The sequence below is a fragment of the Cetorhinus maximus genome, chromosome 4, assembly GCF_964194155.1.
Source record: "Cetorhinus maximus chromosome 4, sCetMax3.hap1.1, whole genome shotgun sequence".
NCBI lineage: Eukaryota > Metazoa > Chordata > Chondrichthyes > Lamniformes > Cetorhinidae > Cetorhinus > Cetorhinus maximus.
The window spans coordinates 132599631-132621422 of NC_135882.1; the positions used below are offsets into that span (position 1 = coordinate 132599631).

The 21792-nt window shown below is 42.2% G+C and overlaps 1 protein-coding gene across 9 annotated transcripts in view; it reads right to left on the reverse strand.

The window, feature by feature from the left end:
- Positions 1–21792, reverse strand: part of LOC144679900 (uncharacterized) — a 386990-nt gene that overhangs the window by 115822 nt on the left and 249376 nt on the right. For 5 of the 9 annotated variants that reach the window (XM_078540842.1, XM_078540836.1, XM_078540843.1 and 2 more), the window contains 4 exons: positions 19424–19531; positions 17747–17857; positions 15222–15341; positions 2190–4709 (listed from right to left, as the gene is read on the reverse strand). In XM_078540842.1, the coding sequence (XP_078396968.1) occupies positions 2190–4709; positions 15222–15341; positions 17747–17857; positions 19424–19531 (2859 nt within the window). The remainder of the gene's footprint in view (positions 1–2189; positions 4710–15221; positions 15342–17746; positions 17858–19423; positions 19532–21792) is intronic. The other 4 variants (XM_078540839.1, XM_078540840.1, XM_078540844.1 and 1 more) reach the window with 2 other exon arrangements.

The window sequence follows — 21792 nt, forward strand, 5'->3', positions numbered from 1 at the left end:
TAATAGGCTTTTCCAGGAGCGATGATGTTTGCATGGAGTCCCAAAAGTTTAAACCAACTGATACACATCATTCCACGAAGCCCACTTCTTTCAATTCAAGCCCAGTGTCTAAGTCAAACAAGTTAAAGAGGTACCAAAAAATTAGAAAAATAATAATAAATTATTAAATAATTTAATTTATTAAATAATAAAGAGGTGTCCTCTTCTTGTATTGCACATTGTTTATCCTAAACCATAGCACTCAAAGGCTTTTAGTAGTTAAATCTGATTTAATCCTTCATAACCATTTAATGAGTAAGCTTCAGTCCTTTTGTAATGAATTTTAAACTATGTGCATAAGAAAAACTCAAGGCTGAGAAAATGCCATTGAGCCCATTAAGGTCATCCTCTAGCATCAAGTATACAATTCTAATCTCTTCACATGCAGTGCCATTAAAGGAATTATTTAGGAATGGCAAATATCCAGCCACAAACACCCTAGCCATGTGAGATCTATTAAACTCAGCCTATGTTAAAAAAGGGTTATAACATGAAAGATGCCCCATGGCATAATCACTGGTTTCTCGGCTTTAGTTCTGGCAGGTGATTAGAATGCCGTGATGAAATGGAATTTGCATCACCCAGATACAACATTTTATCTTAAAGGGCAACTAAGTGACAACATGACTGATTCATCCAAAAATACTGCTACTTACCAGACCCAAAAAAATCTGCTTTAAAAAAGGCATTAACTCTTTGCAGACAAATTACCTTTTGAATTGAATCTACTTTTATTGTTTTAAAGTATTGGGTTTTCGCAAAAGCTTGCTGTGTCCCAAAGTTCTTTGTAATATTCAAACTTTAATACATCTGTCTTTAAGTTGCTTTAGCCTGGACTGGTTATTTTTCACTTACCGAAAGTGGTGGACGAATGTAAACACCTCAGGTATTCATTCACCAGGGGTCAACACTGAATCAGAGGCTGAATGCACAGGACGCCATCAGAATGTCATGCCTCTGTCAATTGTTTGCATGAGCAATCCACTTGGCATCTCAGGGGACAATTCAATGGATAGCCAAACTAGACATCACATTTTAAGCTTTTCCTATTGTACGAAAGTATTAGTAAAAAGAGCAATTCAAAATTAATCCCACTCCCCTGCTCCTTCCCCATAGTCCTATATCTCCCGCTGATTCAAACATTTATCCAACTTTATCTTAAAAAAAGGCAAATGTCTGCCTCAAACGTTCCAAGAACCTACAACTTGTCTTAATCCCTCGTCTCCATGTGACGATTTTAAAATGATGATCCTTGTTACTTGCTCTTCAGTGAGTGAGTCACACCACGAATAGGGAGTAATTGTTGAACCATGGCTTGCTAACCTAAACTCTGAACAGATTTTGGTTTATATACGACTTTGCTATGGGAAATGCCTTTGTGTGATGAACATCAAATAAGCGTTAGGGAAGACCCCAAGCAGTAATTACTTCCATTATCCTGATTAACTGTTAGAATTTTCACAGAATAATCTTTGTGTCAGACAACACTTCTGCATTGTCTGCTAATATTTCTTCATTTAGTTATAATTTATCTTCCGATCATTCACATACTTAAGGCATTACCAAATAATACATGCAAGTTTGCATGTATTTGCTTGTCAGGGATTTCTAACCCTCCATCAAGGATGCCTATATTATGGTAGACAACCAAGGTTACATTGTATTCCCAAATACTGGTGTCCTGGATGACTTTCCATTTTGGAAGACTGACACAATTCTAGCTTTCAATATTCAAGCATATAAGATCCAGCTTAACATTAGCACTTACCTTTCTTATTCTTCTGTTCCTCCTCTCCCCTCTTTCCAAAGTAAATATGAACTTAACACCACCACCTCACCAACTGTTTCCAAAATCATTTAAACCAACCAACTGCCATGCAGTAGGTTATAAAGATATTCAGAAACACAAGTTGCTAGTTTCAGCCAACAGAATCTTGCGGTTAGTAAGCAACATATTAGTTCTAAATTCAAGAGAAATTGTGCATGCAAAATGGTGGATGCTTTAGTGAGCCAAAAGGCAGATATCATGCTGTGCCAATCCAGTCAGTTCAAAATCCTGAGCCAGGATTATGTAAGTTGAAGCATGTGAGGGGGTGGGGGGTGGGGGGTTGGGGGGAGGGGGTAGCACTCTTATCATTGATGGAACACACCTTCATCTTGACGAGGACGCTCATCCAGATGCCCTTGCTGATCAGACTGTACATTTACATCGCCAATCTTCTCTGGTTCAAGAGGTTTAACATCTCTCTGTCGTTGGTTTGGGACCTTCATAACCTTTGGCTGCACTGAGGTCTTTAAGGCCCTGTCTTTAGGGTGCTGTTCGGGAGACGCTTTTGCTCCAGCCTCTCTTTGTGAAGCACCTTTAGTAAATCCTCGTTTTTGGAGGAATTTTGTTCCCGCATCTTTTTTCAGGGATGCCTTTGAGCCTATTCCCTCACCATCATCCATCAGTTTTGGTACTTCCTGTTTCAGAGAAGGCAGAGTGACTTGGTCCGTGCACTCTGGAAAAATGAGTCCATCATGACATCCCAGAGGACTCTCCGCCATCTCATTCAGTTCAGACGTTTGCTGCAACTCAGGGGAAGCCGTTTCCCAGTTCCGACATTCCAGAGGGCTCTCCACCATCTCCTTCACCTCAGATGCTTGCTGCGACTCAGGGGGAGCCGATTCCCTGTTCCGACATTCCAGAGGACTTTCCACCATCACATTCAGCTCAGACATTTGCTGCGACTCAGGGGGAGCTGTTTCCACGTTCCAACATTCCAGAGCACTCTCCACCATCTCATTCACTTCAGATGTTTGTTGTGACTCAGTAGGAGAAATTTCTGTGTTCCAACATTCCAGGGGACTCTTCACCATCTCCTTCAGCACAGACGGTTGCTGTGACTCAGGGGGAGCAGTTTCTCTGTTCCAACAGAGTGGACTCTCAACTAGAACTTTTACCTCAAACACCTGTTCGTCAATAGAGGCAATTTTGTTACAGCAATGCTCCAGAGGGGTATTAACTATCCCTTTCACTTCAGAAGTATCTAAATCAGGAGGAGCAGTTTCTGTACTGGCTTGCTCCAGAGGGGTCTCTGTCATCTCTTTCACCTCAGATATTTGCGTTGACCCAAGGGAATCTGTTTCTCTACTCACATGATCCAGAGGGATCTGTGTCATCTCCTTCACCTCAGGTATTTGGTTTGATTCAGTGGGAGTACCTTCGCTATCCTTAAGTTTTAGAGGGGCCTCTCCCATCTCCTTCAGTTCAGACATTTGTCCTGACTGATAGTGAGTAGTTTGTCTGGCCACATGTTCTGGAGAAGGCTTTTCTATTTCCTTCGCCTCAAGGACTTTCTTTGATTCAAGGGAAGAAGTTTCTAAAAGGGTTTCTGCCATTGCTTTTACCTCAAATGTTTGCTGCAACTCAGGGGAAATATTTTCTCCACCTCCATGTTTCAGTGGTATCTGTGCTTCCTCTTTCGCCTCAAAGGACGTCTGTGACCTAAGGGCAGAAATTTCTCCACCCCCATGTCCTACTATTTCATTCACCTCAGACGTTTGCTTTGACCTAGGGGAAGCAGGTTCTCTACCTAAGTGTTCTAGATAAGGCCCTTCCATCTTCTTCATTGCAGGTACTACCTCTGACTCAGGGGGATTATATTCTTTACCAAATTCCAGGGGAGTCAGTGGTGCTACCTTGTTTACTTCACATTGTTTCTGTGGCTTAGGTGGAGTAATTTTGCCACCCCATTGTTCTACGGGTGGCTCTTCTATCTCTTCCAATTTAGATGTTTGGAGGGGCTCAGGAGAGATAATTTCTTTGCACCAACAATCCAGAGGATTATCTGTCCGTTCCACTTCTGAGGTCGTCTCCATCTGTGACTGGCTGTCTGCATGAGCTGCCTCTCTTCTCTGGCTCCCTACTTGGCTCTCTGAATGAGCTTTACTTTTGAGCAGTGGAGGATGTGCTATTTGATTCTCTGAACTTCCAGATGCCCAAATACTGCTTTGACTTGGTGCACTATCCACCTGCTGTGCTTTTAATTGCACCCCCAATGCCTCCTTACATGCCCCCTCAGTGCTCAAGATATTTTCCTTGCGTTCCCGTGCCCCTCCTTCAGATAGCCCTTTTAGTTGCTGGTCAGGAACAATTGCTTGAGCCTCTTTAGCTTTAGCCCGTAGGTCCACTGCAGGAAGTTGGGCTCCTTTGGGATGTGAGCGTTTTTTCTTTTTCTTCTTCTTCTCCACAGCCACTTTTACTACTGGCGATTCGATTGTCTGTGCTAATTCCATAACCTCCTCTGCAAGCTTACCTTTCCCAGGGGTCTGTTGCAAAGGTGGAGTTTCTGTAAGTGGGACAGCAACACTTGTAGCACTTGTAGTGTTGTTAGTAAATTCCATGGCGCGCACTGATAAGTCAAAGCTCCCGCAGGCTGGTGGGACTGGTTCAGTAGATGCAGGAAGTCTTGCATCACAGTCCAAGTTCTTCAGTTGTCGGGTGCTTGGTGAGAATTTTGTTGGTGTTTGCAATAGAGCATCAACTGCAACGGTGGTCTTCGTCATGTCTGAAACTAGCAAGTAATCATCCATTAAGCCAGCACTACTCAAAGCTGGGTCACAACGGTCTACAGGGTGGAAAGATTTTTCAACTCGATTCAGGCTGATGAATGGCACACCAAATTCTTCTATATACAAGGGAAAAATAGCAGCTAAATAAAACATCAAAGTTATCAACTCTCAAAACCCAAATGTATTCAGCATTTTAATTTTTGATCTCTTATCATCTGCATGTGGTGGGCAACACTTGCATAATCTAAAAAATTTAAACATAATCTAATGCAACAGATAGAAGCAGTGACTTCTGTAACATTAAACCACACAGAGTAGTAAGGTCTAGGTTCAATCTTTAGTCTGTAGCTGTCACTAGTTTCAGTTTGAGTGCCATATGGTTACAATTATTGGCTTCAACACCTGAGCTGAGGAAGTGATAAACCAAACACTCCTAATCACTGAACACCAGTTGAAGATAGGGGCATGTTCGGTTGCAATAGTCTCCCACGCTTTATAAGTTTGGTCACTTGAGGGCTACCAAACAGCAACCAATACCCATGGAACCTACCAACCCAAAACAGTCTTATACGCCTTCAAGAGGGGAGGGGGAAAACACAGATAAATAATTTTGCATTAGAGGAACGCATTAAAAAAATTGTATCCATCTTATTCAGGACTGAATTACATAATTCCCTTTAAACATCTTTGCATGGCTGTGCGTGTGCGGCAACTTAAAGGAGCCAAATTGTGCATGACCTCTGGAGGAGCTTTCAGGATGCTGCGCAGCTTAGAGGGAACATTTCTCCCTTCTCCGCATAGAATATGCTTATACATTTTGTGTTACGGCAGTAGTAATTCCAAATATAATTGAACACCAACACACCCATGCTGCTTAATATCATAGAAATCGCCCTAGCTGAACCAATCAGAAAATTTGGACTAGATTATAAACTGAGGGCAGGCTCCACGCACCCCAGCATAAATTTCAGGAGTGAGCCTCCTCCTTTCACTGACCAGCAGCCTAAGGGTTAAACATGCCAGGCTACACGTTGAGTGCAAGCCTCACCCGCCACCCATTAAATTGGAACAGCGGCGCAGTGAGGCCCTTAACTGGACATTAATTGCTCACTTAAAGGTCTCAGTTGGGCACGGGCAGGCAGCCCACCTGATGTCGCCCCCACTGCCTGTAAAATTGAGGCGGAGACATGTGGGCCAATGGCAGGCACACTGTCAATAGCATCCGCCCTATTTTACGAGACAATGCGCCTGTTTTCCAGCCTGTGGGTGACCCATAAAATTCAGTCCTTTGTCAGCATTTATAACGGCCAGAATTTTGACCTTGAAGGGCGGGTGGGCCCCCCGGCTCAGCGGCGGGCGGGCAGCCGAACTCCGCCGCCATTTTAAGTGGGTGGGCCAATTAAGGCCTGCCCAGCGGCCTTCCCAACAGGAAGCGCTATGCGGGGGGGTGGAGGGATTCCCCATCTGTCAAAGTGCGCTCTTTCACGTATGCATGTGAAAGAGCGCACTGCTCCCTGAGACTAAGTGCTGTCTCAGGGAGAGCGCTGAATGTTTACAAAACTTTAAAAATAGAGAAAGAAAAACATTATTAACATGTCCCCCTCATGTGACACTGTCACACGAGATGGAACATGTTAATAAATATGAGTGAAACTTTAATAAGCTTTTTAAAAACTGAGATGAAACCTCATCCCGCCAGTGGATGAGGTTTTATCTTTCTTCAGAAGCCCGCTGGGGCTCCTGGCCTGCCCACCAACCTTAAGGTTGGACGGGCAAGTCTTTCAATGAGCTTAATGATCCTGTCAATGGTCTCAATTGGCCATTGACAGGTCGGCGGGCGAACAGCTGATTTCGCTGTCCGCCCACCTTCCTAAAAATTTAAATGGACCGTGATGATGTTGGGGGGTTCCTCCCGACGTCATCCTGCGTTATTTTCCCATCGGCGAGCGGGCTCCGCCCCCAAATCGCTGATGGGAAAATTCTGGCCAACATATTGGCCTAGATCTTCCAATGCTAACAGCGGCTGCTGTTGCATATCGGGACCTTTTGAATGTCCTCTGCCACATGCATGGTAATTACCCAGGACATTAAAGCTTTCAATGGGCAGGTTTGCACTGCCCAGGCCCTTCCGAAAATGTCTCTGCCCTCAGTGTCAGAGACTTAGGTCTGTGGCACAATTCTTAACCTAGTGTTGTCCTGCTGTTAATTTCTGGTGTAAGTAAGTGATTAATAATGGACCCAGCCTCACTAAACCCCCAACCAACAACACCCCAGCAACCCCAACCGCCCTCACACCCTACTACCCATCCCTCCTAGTAGATTACCTATCCCAATCCACCTCCTCCTTCCCCAACCTAACTTGCACCACTAAAATCCTTAAGACCTTTGAAAATTTGCCTGGAAAAGGCAACTGATGTTGTAAAAAAAGGGGGGGCCTTGCTGCTGATCCTCTTTGTCATGTTCTCCGTGGAGCTGCAACAAGGGATCGCTGCTGCAGCCAGAAAAGAAAGACCTGGCTGCAAGGACAGAAAAGGATAGGGCTGTAATTATCTTCGCAGTCAGCAGTGATTGCGCCAGCATCGCTGACAACTGGAAGATCCAGGCCCCAATAAATGTGCCACTGATGCAATTGAGATTTTCACCCTGGTATGATAGCCAAACAAAAATCAATGTCTCAACTGCAGTACAATTAGTCCTGAAGCCCTAAAGTTCTTAGTAAAAAAGTTTCTTTGTCAGCATCTGTGCCTTCTTTTCCTGGAAGTACAGACTCTGACTACAATATTATACAGGGACATTGGCCAAATGGCCATCCTCCATGTCAGCCCATAGTTTTTATCATCCTATCCAGCTCTATTGGGTGGGTGGGGGGAGGGCAGGTGTGGTAGGCATAGTGGGTGTCTTCGGAGCAGTACCTGGTCCAGTATTCTCCCAAAGGCAAAAAACATACAATTCCATAGCAACAGTCTTTGGACAGTGAGAGTGAGTGGGAACACCTTTTGATTTTACCCTTCTAGCTTGGTCACTGAGGGCAACTCATAGCTGCACCAACAATATCATCAAACTCAGGACAGAAGAGTCTCCCCATTTGTACAAGACACTACACTGGAGGAGGAAGTGGACTCTGAGCTTGGTTGTGAGATGAGTAATATAATGGATAAAAATATTTCTTTAAATAAGTTAGTAAGGCTAAAAGAACATAAAGCATCAAAACCTCATATGATCGTTAGGGAGATGAAGAAAAAAATGATCGAGGCCATAGAAATTATATATCAAGTTCTATTGTGTGTAGGTGTTGTTCCCATTTTGGAAAAAGACAACCTTGTCAATCCTGGTATTTATAGACTGGTTAGTTTAACATCTGCGGTAGAGAAAAGTTCAGAGTCTCTGATTATGGATGAAATCCCAAAAAAGTAAATAGAAGTAACTAACACACATTTCAAAAAGAACTGGCATTTGTATGGCGTCTTTCACAACCTCAGAACATCCCAAAGCACTTTACAGTTAATTAAGTACTTTTGAAATGTAGCCACTTGTTTAAAGTTAGGAAATGCAGCAGCCAGTTTACACACAGCAAGATCCCACAAACAGGAATTAAATTAATGATCAGAACATCTATTTTAAATATTGGTTGAGGGATAACTGTGGTGTACATACCAAGGGAATGAATCTGTCATTAAAGATAAAGTGACTGAGCACTTGAGGAAATATAAACTGATCAGAGACAGCCAGCCATGCTTGACTAATCTAATTGTTGTTTTGAAGAAGTCACTAATAAGGGAGAGAAAAAAGTGTCTATGATTCTTATCCAGGTGGAATTCCAGAAGGCATTCAGTAAGGTTCCACACAAAATGTTATTGACATGTGAAAGTGCATAGAAGTGGAGGCAGCCTTTTAATTTGGGTTGGAAATTGGAGATAGTGGGGATAAAGGGTCCGTACTCAGATCAGCAGGATGCGACAAGTGGTGCTACTCAGGGATAAAATTTTTATCATATTTATTAATGAATTGAAGAAAGTAATAGAAAGTCGTATATCCACGATGGCACTAAATTAGAAAGGACAGTAAGTATTGCAGATGGGACAGATTAAGTGAGTGGACAAGACTATGGCTAAACAGGTTCAATGTGGACAAATGTGAGGTAATTCACTGGAAGGCAAGAATGATGCACTGGAATATTTTCTAAATTATGAGAAGCTAGGAACTGTTAAGAGCAAAGGGGTTTGAGAGTCTCAGTTTACTAATAATTTAAAATTAGCAGACAGGTATAAAAGCAATTAAAAAGGCAAATGGAATTTTGGTTTTTATCTCAAGGGAGTGCATTATAAAGGGAGGAAGTTATGCTTTAGTGTACAGAGCCTCGGTCAGGCTGAATATCATGTTCAGTTTTGGGCACCATGCCTCAGGTTGGATAAATTGGCCTTGGAGTGGGTGCAGCACAGATACACCAGAATTTTTTAGAGTTTAGAGGATTAAATTAGGAGGACAGGTTGCATGACTTGGCCTGTATCCCTTGAGTATCGACGATGGGACATTTTACTATATTAAAGGTGCTATGTAAATGCAAGTTGTTGTTGATCTGATTGAGGTGTTTAAAATGTTAAAAGATTCAATAGGATAGATACAAGAAAACTATTTCCTTTGGTGGGGAAAATCAAGACTGGAGGTATATGATTTTAAAATTAGATCTAAACCATGTGGGAGATTGATTTTTTAAAAATTAGTCAAAGACATAATTTGAGCAAATGCGGGTAAATGGAATTGAGGTACAAATCATGATTCACATCCTTATTTTCAAATTTCTCTATGACTCCACCCATCCTTATCACTGTACTCCTCTCCAGGCCTAGAAGCCTTTGAGATCATTGTGCATCCTCAATTTTAATCGCTCTACTATTGGAGGCCATGCCTTCAGCTGGCTAGATATGTTCTAGGCTCTGAAATTCTCTTCCTAAACCACAACGTCTCTCCACTACTTCAAGAGGCTCCTTAAAACCTATTCCTCTGAACAAGCTTTTGTGCATCTGTCCTGATATTTCCTTCTGAGGCTCGTTACCAAATTTTGATTATTAACACTCGTGAAATAATTTGGGGTGTTTTACTGCATTAAACGTGCTCCCTTAAAGGCACTTTAGAAATGCAAGTTTTTGCTGTTGTGATCCAATTGAATGGCGAAGCAGCCTCAAGCGGTTCACTAGCCAATCCAATTCCTATGTTGCTCGCTGTTCTTTGAAATAGTGCTGTGGGGTCTTATATATCCCCAATAGGGAAGATGGAGCCTCAGTTTAGTAGTTCACCCAAGATGGTAGCACCGACTGTGCAGCACTTCTTTAGTACTGCATCGAATTGTCAGCATAAGTTATGTGCTCAAGTCTCTGAAACGGAGTTTGGGCCACAGTCTCCTAACATGATGTTGTTACCCATGGCCCATGGTAGCACAGAGACTTCTGAGCCAGAAGATGTAGTTTCAAGTCCCACTTTAGAACATAAATCCAGGAGCTCCCCCTGTATCCTAGCCAATATTTATTCATCAACGAACATCACTAAAACCAGATTTTCTGGTCATTTTTGCAGATTATGGGGCAACATAGTAAAGTGTTTAAAGTTAGGAATAATTGGGACACAGTAGATAGCAGCAAACTCTTTCCACTATTTGAAGGATCTAGAAGAACAGGTCACAGATACAAGGTTAAGCTTAGGAAGAGATCAAGAAAAGCTTCTTCACACAGAGCATTGTGAGAGTGTGGGGTTCCAAGGTTAGTGGTTGAGGCAGAAACTGTGTATTCATGTAAGATTAGATTGGATATGTAAATGAGGAAAATGTAGATAAAGGGATATGGGAATAGGGCAGATAAGTTTGAAGGAAAAAACAAGAGGTTAGACTGAATGCACTTCCAAGTTGTAACTTCTATGTAGCACGTTTGTCTACTGGGCCATTCAGGGGAACACCTTGGAAGTCTTCTGGTTTCTAAGGATCAGTGCCACACCGGATGCACCAAACTTGCAAGTTATTCAAGGAAGATGGAACAGGGAGTTAAGAGCCTAACTGATTGAAAACCTATAAGCCCACTCCCTCCGATTTTTATTTTTGTCTTATACATAGTTTCCTAGATAATTTTCCTAGACCATGAGCAGAAATTAAACATCTGAACCTTACCTCATCCAACCACTAGGAAAGTAATTTTTTTTGTTTATTCATTTATGGGATGCGGGCATCACTGGCTAAACCAACATTTATTGTCCATCCCGAATTGCCCTTGAGAAGGTGGTGGTGAGCCACCTTCTTGAACCGCTGCAGTCCATGTGTTGTAGGAACACCCAAAGTGCTGTTAGGAAGGGAGTCCCAATAATTAAATAATAATTAGAAGAAACATATTGCAAACTACACAGACTAGCTGTGTGCTTATCGTATTAAAGTAAAGGGATACTCATCTAAACAGTACTCATCTTAAAACCAAAATGAGCGATTGCCACTCTTTACCAGTGACACTTGACAGATGTGCTCTTGCCTCTGGCTGCAAAGTGGCACACCACAAATGACCACTGCTTTCCCTCCCTTCCTGTGGTTCAGTAATGCTCAGTTCATGTTCTGAAGCTGCTGACAGCATGACCAGGCTAGTAGCTTGCAGATTTCAACCTTCAACCATCATTTCTTGGCAACTTACTGCATCACAAGCATGTGGCCTCTTCCACTAATCTTCTTATTACTCCCTTGAGAGGTTGAGTCCTACTGAGGATCATTCCACACACTGGCAGCCTTTTTTAGTACTTTGCCCACATTGCCATAATTAGTCTGTCTAGTCACCAGTATTTGATAGGCTTTGTGAGTGCAGAAGTCATCACAGCCAGGCTTCATATGTACTCACTAGACATCCTACATCTGCACATACTAGCAAGGGTCAGTCATTTTATAGCAATGAGGCGGATGAGCCTGATTTCTTTCTCCCTCCAAAAAGCTAAGGCCTTATTGGCCCTACCATAGGCCATGCTGAAGTTAACAAAACAAAAACAGAATTACCTGGAAAAACTCAGCAGGTCTGGCAGCATCGGTGGAGAAGAAAAGAGTCGACGTTTCGAGTTCTCACGACCCTTCAACAGAACTGAGTGTAGTTCGGAGAGGGGTGAAATATAAGCTGGTTTAAGGTGGGGGGGCGGAGAGAGAGAAGTTGAGTGGGGGGGGGGGATGGTTGTAGGGACAAGCAAGCAGTGATAGGAGCAGATAATCAAAAGATGTCACAGACAAAAAGATCAAAGAGGTGTTGAAGGTGGTGATATTATCTAAGAGAATGTGCTAATTAAGAATGGATGGCAGGACACTCAAGGTACAGCTCTAGTGGGGGGTGGGGTGGAAAGACTGACAAGGTATTAGTTGTAGATTTTAAAATAATGGAAATAGGTGGGAAAAGAAAAATCTATATAAACTATTGAAAAAAACAAAAGGGAGGGGGAAGAAACGGGGTGGGGATGGGGGGAGGGAGTTTAAGATCTAAAGTTGTTGAATTCAATATTCAGCCCGGAAGGCTGTAAAATGCCTAGTTGGAAGATGAAGTGCTGTTCCTCCACTCATTGCATGGGGGATCATCCCGGTGTGTATGGCTTATTACTGGACCTTAAGGTGCATTTGCCAACTAAACTCACTCTATATATCCTACGTGCCATGACCCTCACTATTTGTTGACTACAAGGCAGCATTAAAGATGAAGTCAGGTCAACCAGTTCTGCTACAGATTTGTTTAACGGTTGCTTTTAAAAGAAGCCTAATTCAACTCAGACTGAACTAAACAGAAACAGGAACAATGAATGCTTTGACAAGAAGTGAGTTTACATTAAAGTCACCCCATTGTTTAGCTCAATGACGAGGCTTGTTGGAAGCCAAGGAAGTAGGCGTTCCACAATGGAAAACTACAATCCTTCTAACAACAGTTTGCTTTCGCATCTGTATTTCTTGTTAAAATGTATTCAGAATGTCAGATGACTTCAACTAGTCTGTTTTCCCGATAGTGAAATCCTTGCCACCCTTTTCTCTAAACACTGCTTCCCCATCCCAGTTTCAAACAAAAATGAGAAACTTATCCCTAACCACTCTCTTATGTAGTGCAAACAAAATTTTTTATCGTTGCCATTTACAGGAACAAGAGAAAGCCATTGGGCCCAGCAAGCCCAGGGTTTAGTAGAAATGGTTTCTCTCCCCTTGATCGGATCCTGTCAGAAAGCAGAGCTGCTTTCCCCTGCATATGTGGGCAGTGATCATAAATCATCATTCATTTATAAGTGACAGTGTGCCTCATGCTGCACTTGCCCTCAGCAAGGATTCTAAAGTTGCAACATACAAGGCTTGCAACACGGAGTCAATTATTGTACAGGGCATCACATTGCGTTATCAGAGAGTGCCAAGGGAAGTAAAAGAGAGGACAATAAAGGAGGCTGAATGGACATTAAAATTTACAAGATCGAAATTCCAGCAGGTTTATAAATATCACCTCTATCCTCAGAAGCACTGTTTACTGCCTTATAACAGAACTCAGAGTATGCTATTTTGTGTAATGTAAGGAAACTTAAGTGTTCAGGAAGTACCAGGCAGGCCATCAGCAGTCCCCCGACCTTCTATAGCATAGCTTATATATTGCAATTAATCCATAAGTGTGATATTAGAATTATTTTATTGATGCATGATACAAGGAGCTTCTACTTTTATTTTGTTATCATGGTATGGGTGATGCTGGCAAGGTCACATTTATTGCCCTGAGATGGTGCTGGGGAGGGCCCAGAGAGTCAACCACCTTGTGTGCCAAAAGTCACATGCAGGTCAGACTGGGTAGGGGTAGCAGGTTTCCTTCCTTTCAGGACACTATCGAAGAAGTGTAATTGTCACAATAATCTGGCAGTTTTCATCATCTGGCGTCAAGTTACATACAACTAGATTTAAAATTGACTGTAATCCCACAACTGCCATGGTGGGATTTGGGCTCATGGGCAGAATCTTCGGCTTGGTGAGCAGGGGGCGGGCCCCGCTCGCTGACGCGTAAAGTGACATGCGGTGACATCAGGTGTGCGTCCCGACGTCACCACGCGTCATTCAGATTTTCAGTTCGGCAGGCACGCAGCAGAGTCGGCTGCGCGCCCGCCGAACTGTCAAAGGCCTATTAAGGCCATTTAAAAACTAATTTAACTAATTAACGAAGCTGCCCATCCAATCTTAAGGTTGGCGGGCAGGCGAAGAGCCCAGGTGGCCTTCGCATTTATCATGAAACCTCATCCACGGGTGGGATGAGGTTTCATGAAGGTTTTTAAAGTCTTGTAAAAAATTTAAATAAAATGAATAGACATGTCCCAGCTCACATGACAGTTTCACATGAGGGGACATGTCTTAAAAATTTTTTTTTCCTTTATTAAATTTTTTGGAACTTAAACTAAACTAACGCGAAAGAGCGCAGGCCCCGACTCAGGCAACGACCCCCGTCCGCACAGGGAGTGCTCAGCACATAAAATGGCAGCGCCCAGCCGATTGCGGGCAGCGATCTGCTGCATGCACGCCTGCGCCTGCTCCTGCCCAACCCCACCAAAGGGGAGAAAATTCTCCCCATGACTGCTGAATTCCTGGTTCAGTATCATAATAGCCAAGTGTATGAGTATGGTGGTCATATTACTGGACTAGTAGCCCAGAGGCCTGGAATAATGATCCGGAGAAAGAAGTTCAAATTCCACCATGGTAGTCAAGGAATGTAAATTCAACTAAGTACATAAATCTGCAATAGAAAGCTAGCATCAGTAATGGTGATCATGGAACACTAAGTTGTTGTAAAAACCCATCTAGTTCACTAATGCCCTTTAGGAAAGAAAATCTGCCATTTTATCCAATTTGGCCTACATGTGATTGCAGACCCAAACAGCAATGTAGTTGGCTCTTAATTGTGCTCTGAAAGGCCTTGCAAGCCACACTTTTAGGGATGCGCAATAATTGCTTGCCTTGCCAGTGACACCCATGTCCCGTGAATTAATTTTAAAAAGCGCTAAACTACCATACCTTTCAGTAACAGCAAGTTTTCTAGCTATATTTGTAAAAAATAGAATATACGCAGTGTTGAGCACACTGTTTCAAACCAGGCCTGTTGCAACTCCACATTCTTTACTCCCTGCATAGCGTTTCTACATAAACCCAGGAACTATTGTGATATTATCTCAGCCGGAATCTTGGGTTCTCTTATTCCCTCCAAATGTGTCCCGCTCTTCTCCAGAAGGCAAGCACTCCTTGCTAGGGTACAGCTCTCAGGATATTGGTTGCACTGAGTTGTTACCCTAGTGACCATGCTTCATGTGTGAGCCCAGGCAGCTAGTTTTTAAGGCAAAATCAACTGTGGGAATATTGCAGCCAAGTCCTGATCACTTGCCAACATTTTAGCAGGAACCACTGAATAATCATCAGAGCGGGAGCTTTGGTTGACAATTCCTTTCCTAATACAGCTGCAACTGTAACTGCTGTTCTGACTAGGAATAGTTAACTCAGCACAAACATGGGATTGAACCAAGGTCCTTCTGATAGGTGTGACTCAGCATCAAACAGACCAGTACACTTGCCCACAAAGCAACTGGTGAGCTCTAAGTAATGCAGCATATTAAATTTCACTGCTCACCTGTTACGTCCTGTGCAGACTCTATGTGCTCCTGTGCTGGCATCAATGGTAAATCAGGCCCCGCCACCTCTTTTTCCCATAGCTTTACTTCAGCCATTAGATTTCCTGCAGGTTCTGTAACTAAACAGGTTGGTAGATTTAAAAAAAAACAAATCTTTTCAAACCCTTTCTGTTTACATATAAAAAGAAAAGTCAATTAGTGATGTTGTTACCAACTTTGCATTTAAAATATAGAAGTTTAGAGCACTGGAGGCCATTCAGCCCATTGTGTTTATGCCAACTTTCTGTTGGAGCAATTCAAAACTAATTCACTACTCTGTTCAATTTCAGGCAATGAACCCTGTCCCTCATTTTGATTCTGTTTTTTTGCCATGTGCCAATTTGAATTTTGTTTTCCATGTTTTACTTTTGGACACAGCTGTTCATTATTCTAGTATTTACACTCACTTGGACAAATGCTTTGTCTCTTTCCTACAACCATTACCACTGCCTTTGCCTTTTGTTCCATGACCTATTTGTCATTTAATCTCTCCTGTCCTCTGGCCTATCCCAGACCTTCCCTTTCAGTTTTCCTCCCCCACTCCCACTTTCCATAGCATATAACCCACCACATTTGTGCTCTTCAGTACTGAAGAATAGTCATATTCTAAACGTTTATCTCTCCACAGATACTGCCAGGCCTGCTGAGTATTTCCAGCACTTTCTGTTTTTATTTCAGATTTCTAGTATCTGCAGTATTTTGCTTTTACGCCACTATTCTGTTCACCCCTTTTAGTTCAGTATCCACTGCTACTTCAAATATTTATGCTCTATACCCATAAAAATAGACAATGACCTTGCATATTGTTGAAAACAAGACATTTTGTCGAAGTTTTTCATCTTGCACTCATCAGGACAATTGCAAGAATATCAATGCCAGGGAAAGCAACAACTTAATGCTGTATGAGAAGACAGTGCTGATTGGTTGGCAAGTGGACTCTGATTAGTAGAGGCATTGCCATGGAGAATGCACCAGTTGACAGTGACAGACAGTTAGCTGCCAAGCATTGTTTGAAATTTAAACCATGCAGCTTGACTCTTGATTGGTCAAGGCATTGCCCTGAAGAATGCACCAGCAAATGGTTATCGCTTATTTTGTTTAGCTGAAACGGGTGCAATGTGTCTACTTGTTCTTTCTGTCTGCAAAGAACAGGGCCCTGTTATAATATATGTAGTATCCAGTAAATGCAAATGTGCCACATTGCAAGACTGACTGGCAATCTTAAATTGCTTGTCAGCGTAAATTTTAACACACAGAGTTATTTAGCAAATGCTGTCCAATCGCGGAATCACATCTAATGTTGGACACTGTGCTTTGAGTTTTGCAAGCACAGGCTGGTTGGGTATGGTCTGTACCTTGCCCATTGCGAACTGTGGCTGGGACATGCTGTTTGATACAATCTGCCAATCTTTGGGATGTACGGCCTACATATCTAGCATCACACTGGCACTGAAATTCATATTCCACATTACTCTTTTGTGAGATAGGCAGAACGTCTCTTTGGCTTTACAACAGCATCTTATTGGTGGCGAATGCCACTTGTGTTGCTACTACATAGTAGCAGCATGAAACAGCTAGCTTCACCTGTTGCTCAAATTTTTGAGGTACCTTACCCTTCTAAGGTAATCTGAGGTCGACTAGGCACATTTCAGGGCTGAAAGTGATGGCCTTAGGTCCGTTCATGAGTTTGCACACTATACAACGCGAAATGATCTGATCAGAGTAGCCATTATCCCGCAGGATGTCTTCAATGTACCCTATTTCAGCATCAACCTTGCATGGTGAACAAATGGCTTGAGCCCTATTTACGAGGTTGCCAATAAGGCCAATCTTATACTGCGCGGAACTGTAAGAATCCCAACGCATGTATCAATCAGTGAAGATAGGCTTGCGGTAGACAGTGGTAGAAAACCTCTGCCATTTGTGGCAAAGCATTCTGTGGTCCAACTATCCTTTACATAAATAAATTTCTCCCAACCTCTCTCCTCACTCTTGTATTGATAATATAAAATTAACTGCCCAATTCATCAACATCATGATTGGTGTTTGCTTAACATCAACAGCAATTCGATTTTTTAAAAAAGTGTATACAGGCTATTAGAAAGTGAAGAGAAATCACAGCAACATTCAATTTCATCCTAACCCAAAGTCCACACACATCCTTTTGCCACTTGATGAGCCTAAGGAGAACTAATCCCATCTTTCCTTAGCAGACAAATGCCGAATCCAACTACAGCACCTTTGCTGTTACCGCAGCAGAAATCAGGAAGCACACAGATCAGTGATTTTCGTGATCTTTACATGTCAGTTCCATAAATCATTGAAACTCTACCTACATCACCATGGAACTCTCAAAACTTAGTCTTCAATTATTTGGAAATTTGAACCATTCAAAGCCTCCAGAGGTCTTCACCTCAAAACAAGTACTGATTCAGAAAAGATGTCAGCAATATGTGCATAGTTGATGCAATTTCATTCTACCTACTCGATTCTTGTTCTGCCGGCGAAAGTGTGGCGCTGCTAATTGTTACTTCCTCCTGATTAACCCACAAGTCTTCTTCAAATGCTAAGGGTGCTGTGACTGCAGCCATGGAATCTGCACAAGTACAATAAAGGTTTGTAAGTCAAAAGGAAAGTAAAACACAACCAAATAAGAGCTGTCTTTTGAATGTCATTGAGAGGTATTAAGCAGTGCAGATTAGGTATGCCAAGTTCAATTCTTGCTGTGTGCTATATGGATGTAATCTGGCAGCAGTTGGGCATTACAACTGCCCTCTGCATCCTCAAGCTTCAAAGGGGATTTTTTTGTATAAGTCAATATCCTCGCTTGCAACCACCATCCAACAACCATGCTGGAAAATATGTGTGCATACATATGTAGAGATCAAAGAAAGATTGGGCTTCCTACAATATCAAACATGATCAGATAACCTGACATTCTCTATCTAGGCTCATTTATGAAGAATGACCACTTGGGCAAAGTGCTGGTGGGAAGCTTGTTGTTCTGGATTCATACCCCAGCCAGAGGCACCATCTTTAAGAAAACAGAGTGAAAAATAGGAGAATAGCTCTCCAATCTATCTAATAACCTCACCATCCAATTTGTAAGGTATCCCGCATAAGACAGCAACAATTTCAGAACAGTTCACTAGGGTTTAGGGCTCAAGAGACATTAGAAGCAAACAGAGAGAGTATTTTCACCCAAAAGGGTAACAGAGTTGTGGAATAGGTTACCATGGAAGACAGATGATAGAAATGCGTTCAATGCCCTTTTCCTGATTTCACAACGATTAAGGTGCCTTAAGTTTTTGGAGCCTGAGCTCCAACTTTGGTCTTTCATTGAGGACCCAGCACTTTAATGCTGCTGTCAAGGGCAACGCAAATGGCAGAATGTTTTTTTTTAATGTTCATTTTGAAGTAACTTCTTTTAAGTATAAGCCCTTTGGGGATGTGGAATTATTTCTAAGAAAGCCAGCTTAGCAGCTTAAGCCTATAATTCATACGCCAAATATGAAAGGGAAGTTGAGGTAAATCACAGAGTAGTGATTTGATGATGCCAAGCTTGGTTTTTAGGAGCCTGAAAAGAAGAGGAAAGCCACGGAAAGGAGCACTGACAATAGAATATGTACAAAACAGGCAGAGACAAGCAAGGTTGCAATAGGAGCCAGGGATGGCTTGGAGGCTAGAAGTGAGAGGGATCACCTTATAGACAAGGATTTCCCTTGTGCGTTGTCCAGATGTGCAAGACAGTTGCTAGAAGGAACTCCAAGATATGGCAGCAACATTAAAGTTATGACAGAATTGGGTTTAAAGAGTACTAAAAGTTCTCAATGAGAAAAAAAACTTCTGGCATGAAAGAAAGGACAGAATTTTTTGTAGAGACAGCTTCAAAAATGAAGGAGATGCGGGAGCTCCGTTTGAGGCAAGGCAAGATGGTGAGTCTAAAAATAATAATGAAGGAAGAAGCACCAAGGGAAAACCTTCAAAGTTAAGAAATGGTAGCTGTTTGTTCAACTATGTTGAGAAATGAAGAAACGGAGTTTTTCAAGAACTGAAAAAAAACAAGGCACTCTGATGGTACCCAGCTTACCTGGATATTCATCAAATTCTGTTGTAGCAAGTCAAATACACAAAGGTCACTCTAATTTTTGCCGCTTTATACCTGTGGCTTGCCGTGTGGAATCAAGCATTTGTTCTTGTGGAGGAGCCATTTCTTCAGAAGGAAGTGGGGCCAATTCAGAGCGTCCCTTTTCTTTAAATGACAGCTCTTCTGCAGGTTGTCAAAGAGGGGAATTTTGCTTCATTAAAATCTGGACAACTCAATATGATTATCATACAAAAAGGTACAACAGATATGAGGATTTCACTGTGCAATGGACCTTCACCTTAAATTAAGTTCTTAGAGGGAGGTCCGGTGGGGTGGTGGGGGGTTAGTTTTTTCTACATTAAACTGTGAATACATTTCAAAAGTATTTCATTGGTTGTAACAGCGATTTGATGTCCTGAAGTTATGAAGGCACTTGACAATTTTAAGTTATTTTTTCTTCTTTACTGCATGTGTGGTACTGAACAATATAGATCAGAAAATTCAATATCCAATCCACACTCATTCTGCTGGCTTCAGCTGGGAACAACAGAAGAACAAGGACCTGAACTGGAAAAGACTCTACAGTCGATCTAGCCAGGCCCAAATACTAATAGCCAGCCACTCATTCAAATATTTATTCTCCCTTAGCCACTACTACCACAATAAATAAGGACCACTACAACTTGATTCAACATCTCTGCATGGAGAGGAAAATACCAAATTAGCTGGAGTTCCCACTGCTAATTGTTAATTGCTTTACACCCTAATTTGCCCCACCCCATTTCTTACTACCTTTTTACTATTTATATGCCTATGGATGACTTTTTGATTTTCCTTTGTTAGTTGCCAATCTCTTCTCATACTCTTTGCCTCTCTCATTTTCATTGCCTCTCTGAACCTTCTATAGTCAGCCTGGTTCTCACTTGTATTATTACCAGACATCTGTCATACATTCTATTATTCTGCTTCATCTTACTCTCTATCTCTTTTGTCATCCAGGGGGCTCAGGCTTCAATTGTTCTAACATTCCCCCTTGTGGAAATGTACCTTCTGTTGCAGCTTTGCCTGCCAATCATTCATTTGAATTTACATAGGACGAAAATAAAAACAAAAATTGCTGGAATACTCAGCAGGTCAGGCAGCATCTGTGCAGAGAAACAGAGTTAACGTTTCAAGTCAAGATGATCTTTCATCAGAACACATTTTTTTCTCTGCACAGATGCTGCCTGACCTGCTGAGTATATCCCGCAGTTTTTGTTTTTATTTTAGGTTTCCAGTAACCTCAATATTTTGCTTTTGCATACAAAGAACAAATCCATTCTCACCCCACTGAAATTGGTCCCACTCCAATTATAGTCATAGAGGTCTACAGCACAGAAAAAGGCCCTTCGGCCCATCAAGTCTGCGCCAGTCAAACAAGTACCTAACTATTCTAATCCCATTTTCCAACACTAGGCCCATAGCCTTGTATGCCATGGCATCGCAAGTGCTATGTATTGTTACTCCAGATTGCTTGTCTTTTTTCATAGTTAACCTAAAAATTTACTATGATCACTGTTCCCTAAATGTTCCCCTACTGACTCTTGATCCATTTGGCCCACCTCATTCCTCAGAACCATATCCAGCAATGCCTTCCTCCTTGTTGGATGAGAAGCATACTGTTCAAAAAAAATGTTCCTGAACACACTTCAGAAACTCTTCTCCCTCTCTTATTGGACACTATTGTTATCCCAGTTTGGATCAAGTCCCCCATCACTACTCTATAATACTTGTACCGCTCTGTAAGTTCCATGCAAATTTGCTCCTTCTATATCTTTCACATTAGTTGATGGCCTAGAGAATACAATGAGCAGTGTAATGGTACCCCTATTGTTTCTTAACAATAACCAAATAGATAATGGCCATGGCCACTTCAGGACATCCTCTATCTTCAACACTGCAATATTCTCCTTAATCAATGCTGCCATTCCTCCTCCTCTCTTTCCTTCCTTCTCTTTCCTGAACAACCTGTATCGAGGGATATTTGAGCCATGCCTTATATATTCCCATGTGACTAATTGTGCCTACAGCTCACCAATCTTAATTATCACACACTGCATTTCTGCACATGCATGATCAATCTGACTTAGATCTTACTGTATTTCCTCCTTCCTTTGACCTTACTACTACCTTACTCTTGTACTATCTATCTCTCCCAATCTTTTACGTACCTTGTTTCCCCTTTCTAACGTTGCATCCTGGTTCCCATCCCTCTGTCAAGCTAGTTCAACAGCATTAACAAACTGCCCTGCAAGTATATTGGTTTCAGCCCTGCTGAGGTGCAACCTGTCTAGTCTGTGCAGGTCCTACCTTCCCAAAGCTGGTCCCAATATCCAGGAATCTAAAGCCCTACCTCCGGTAGCATCTCTCCAGCCACACATTCATCTGCCCTATCCTCCTAGTTC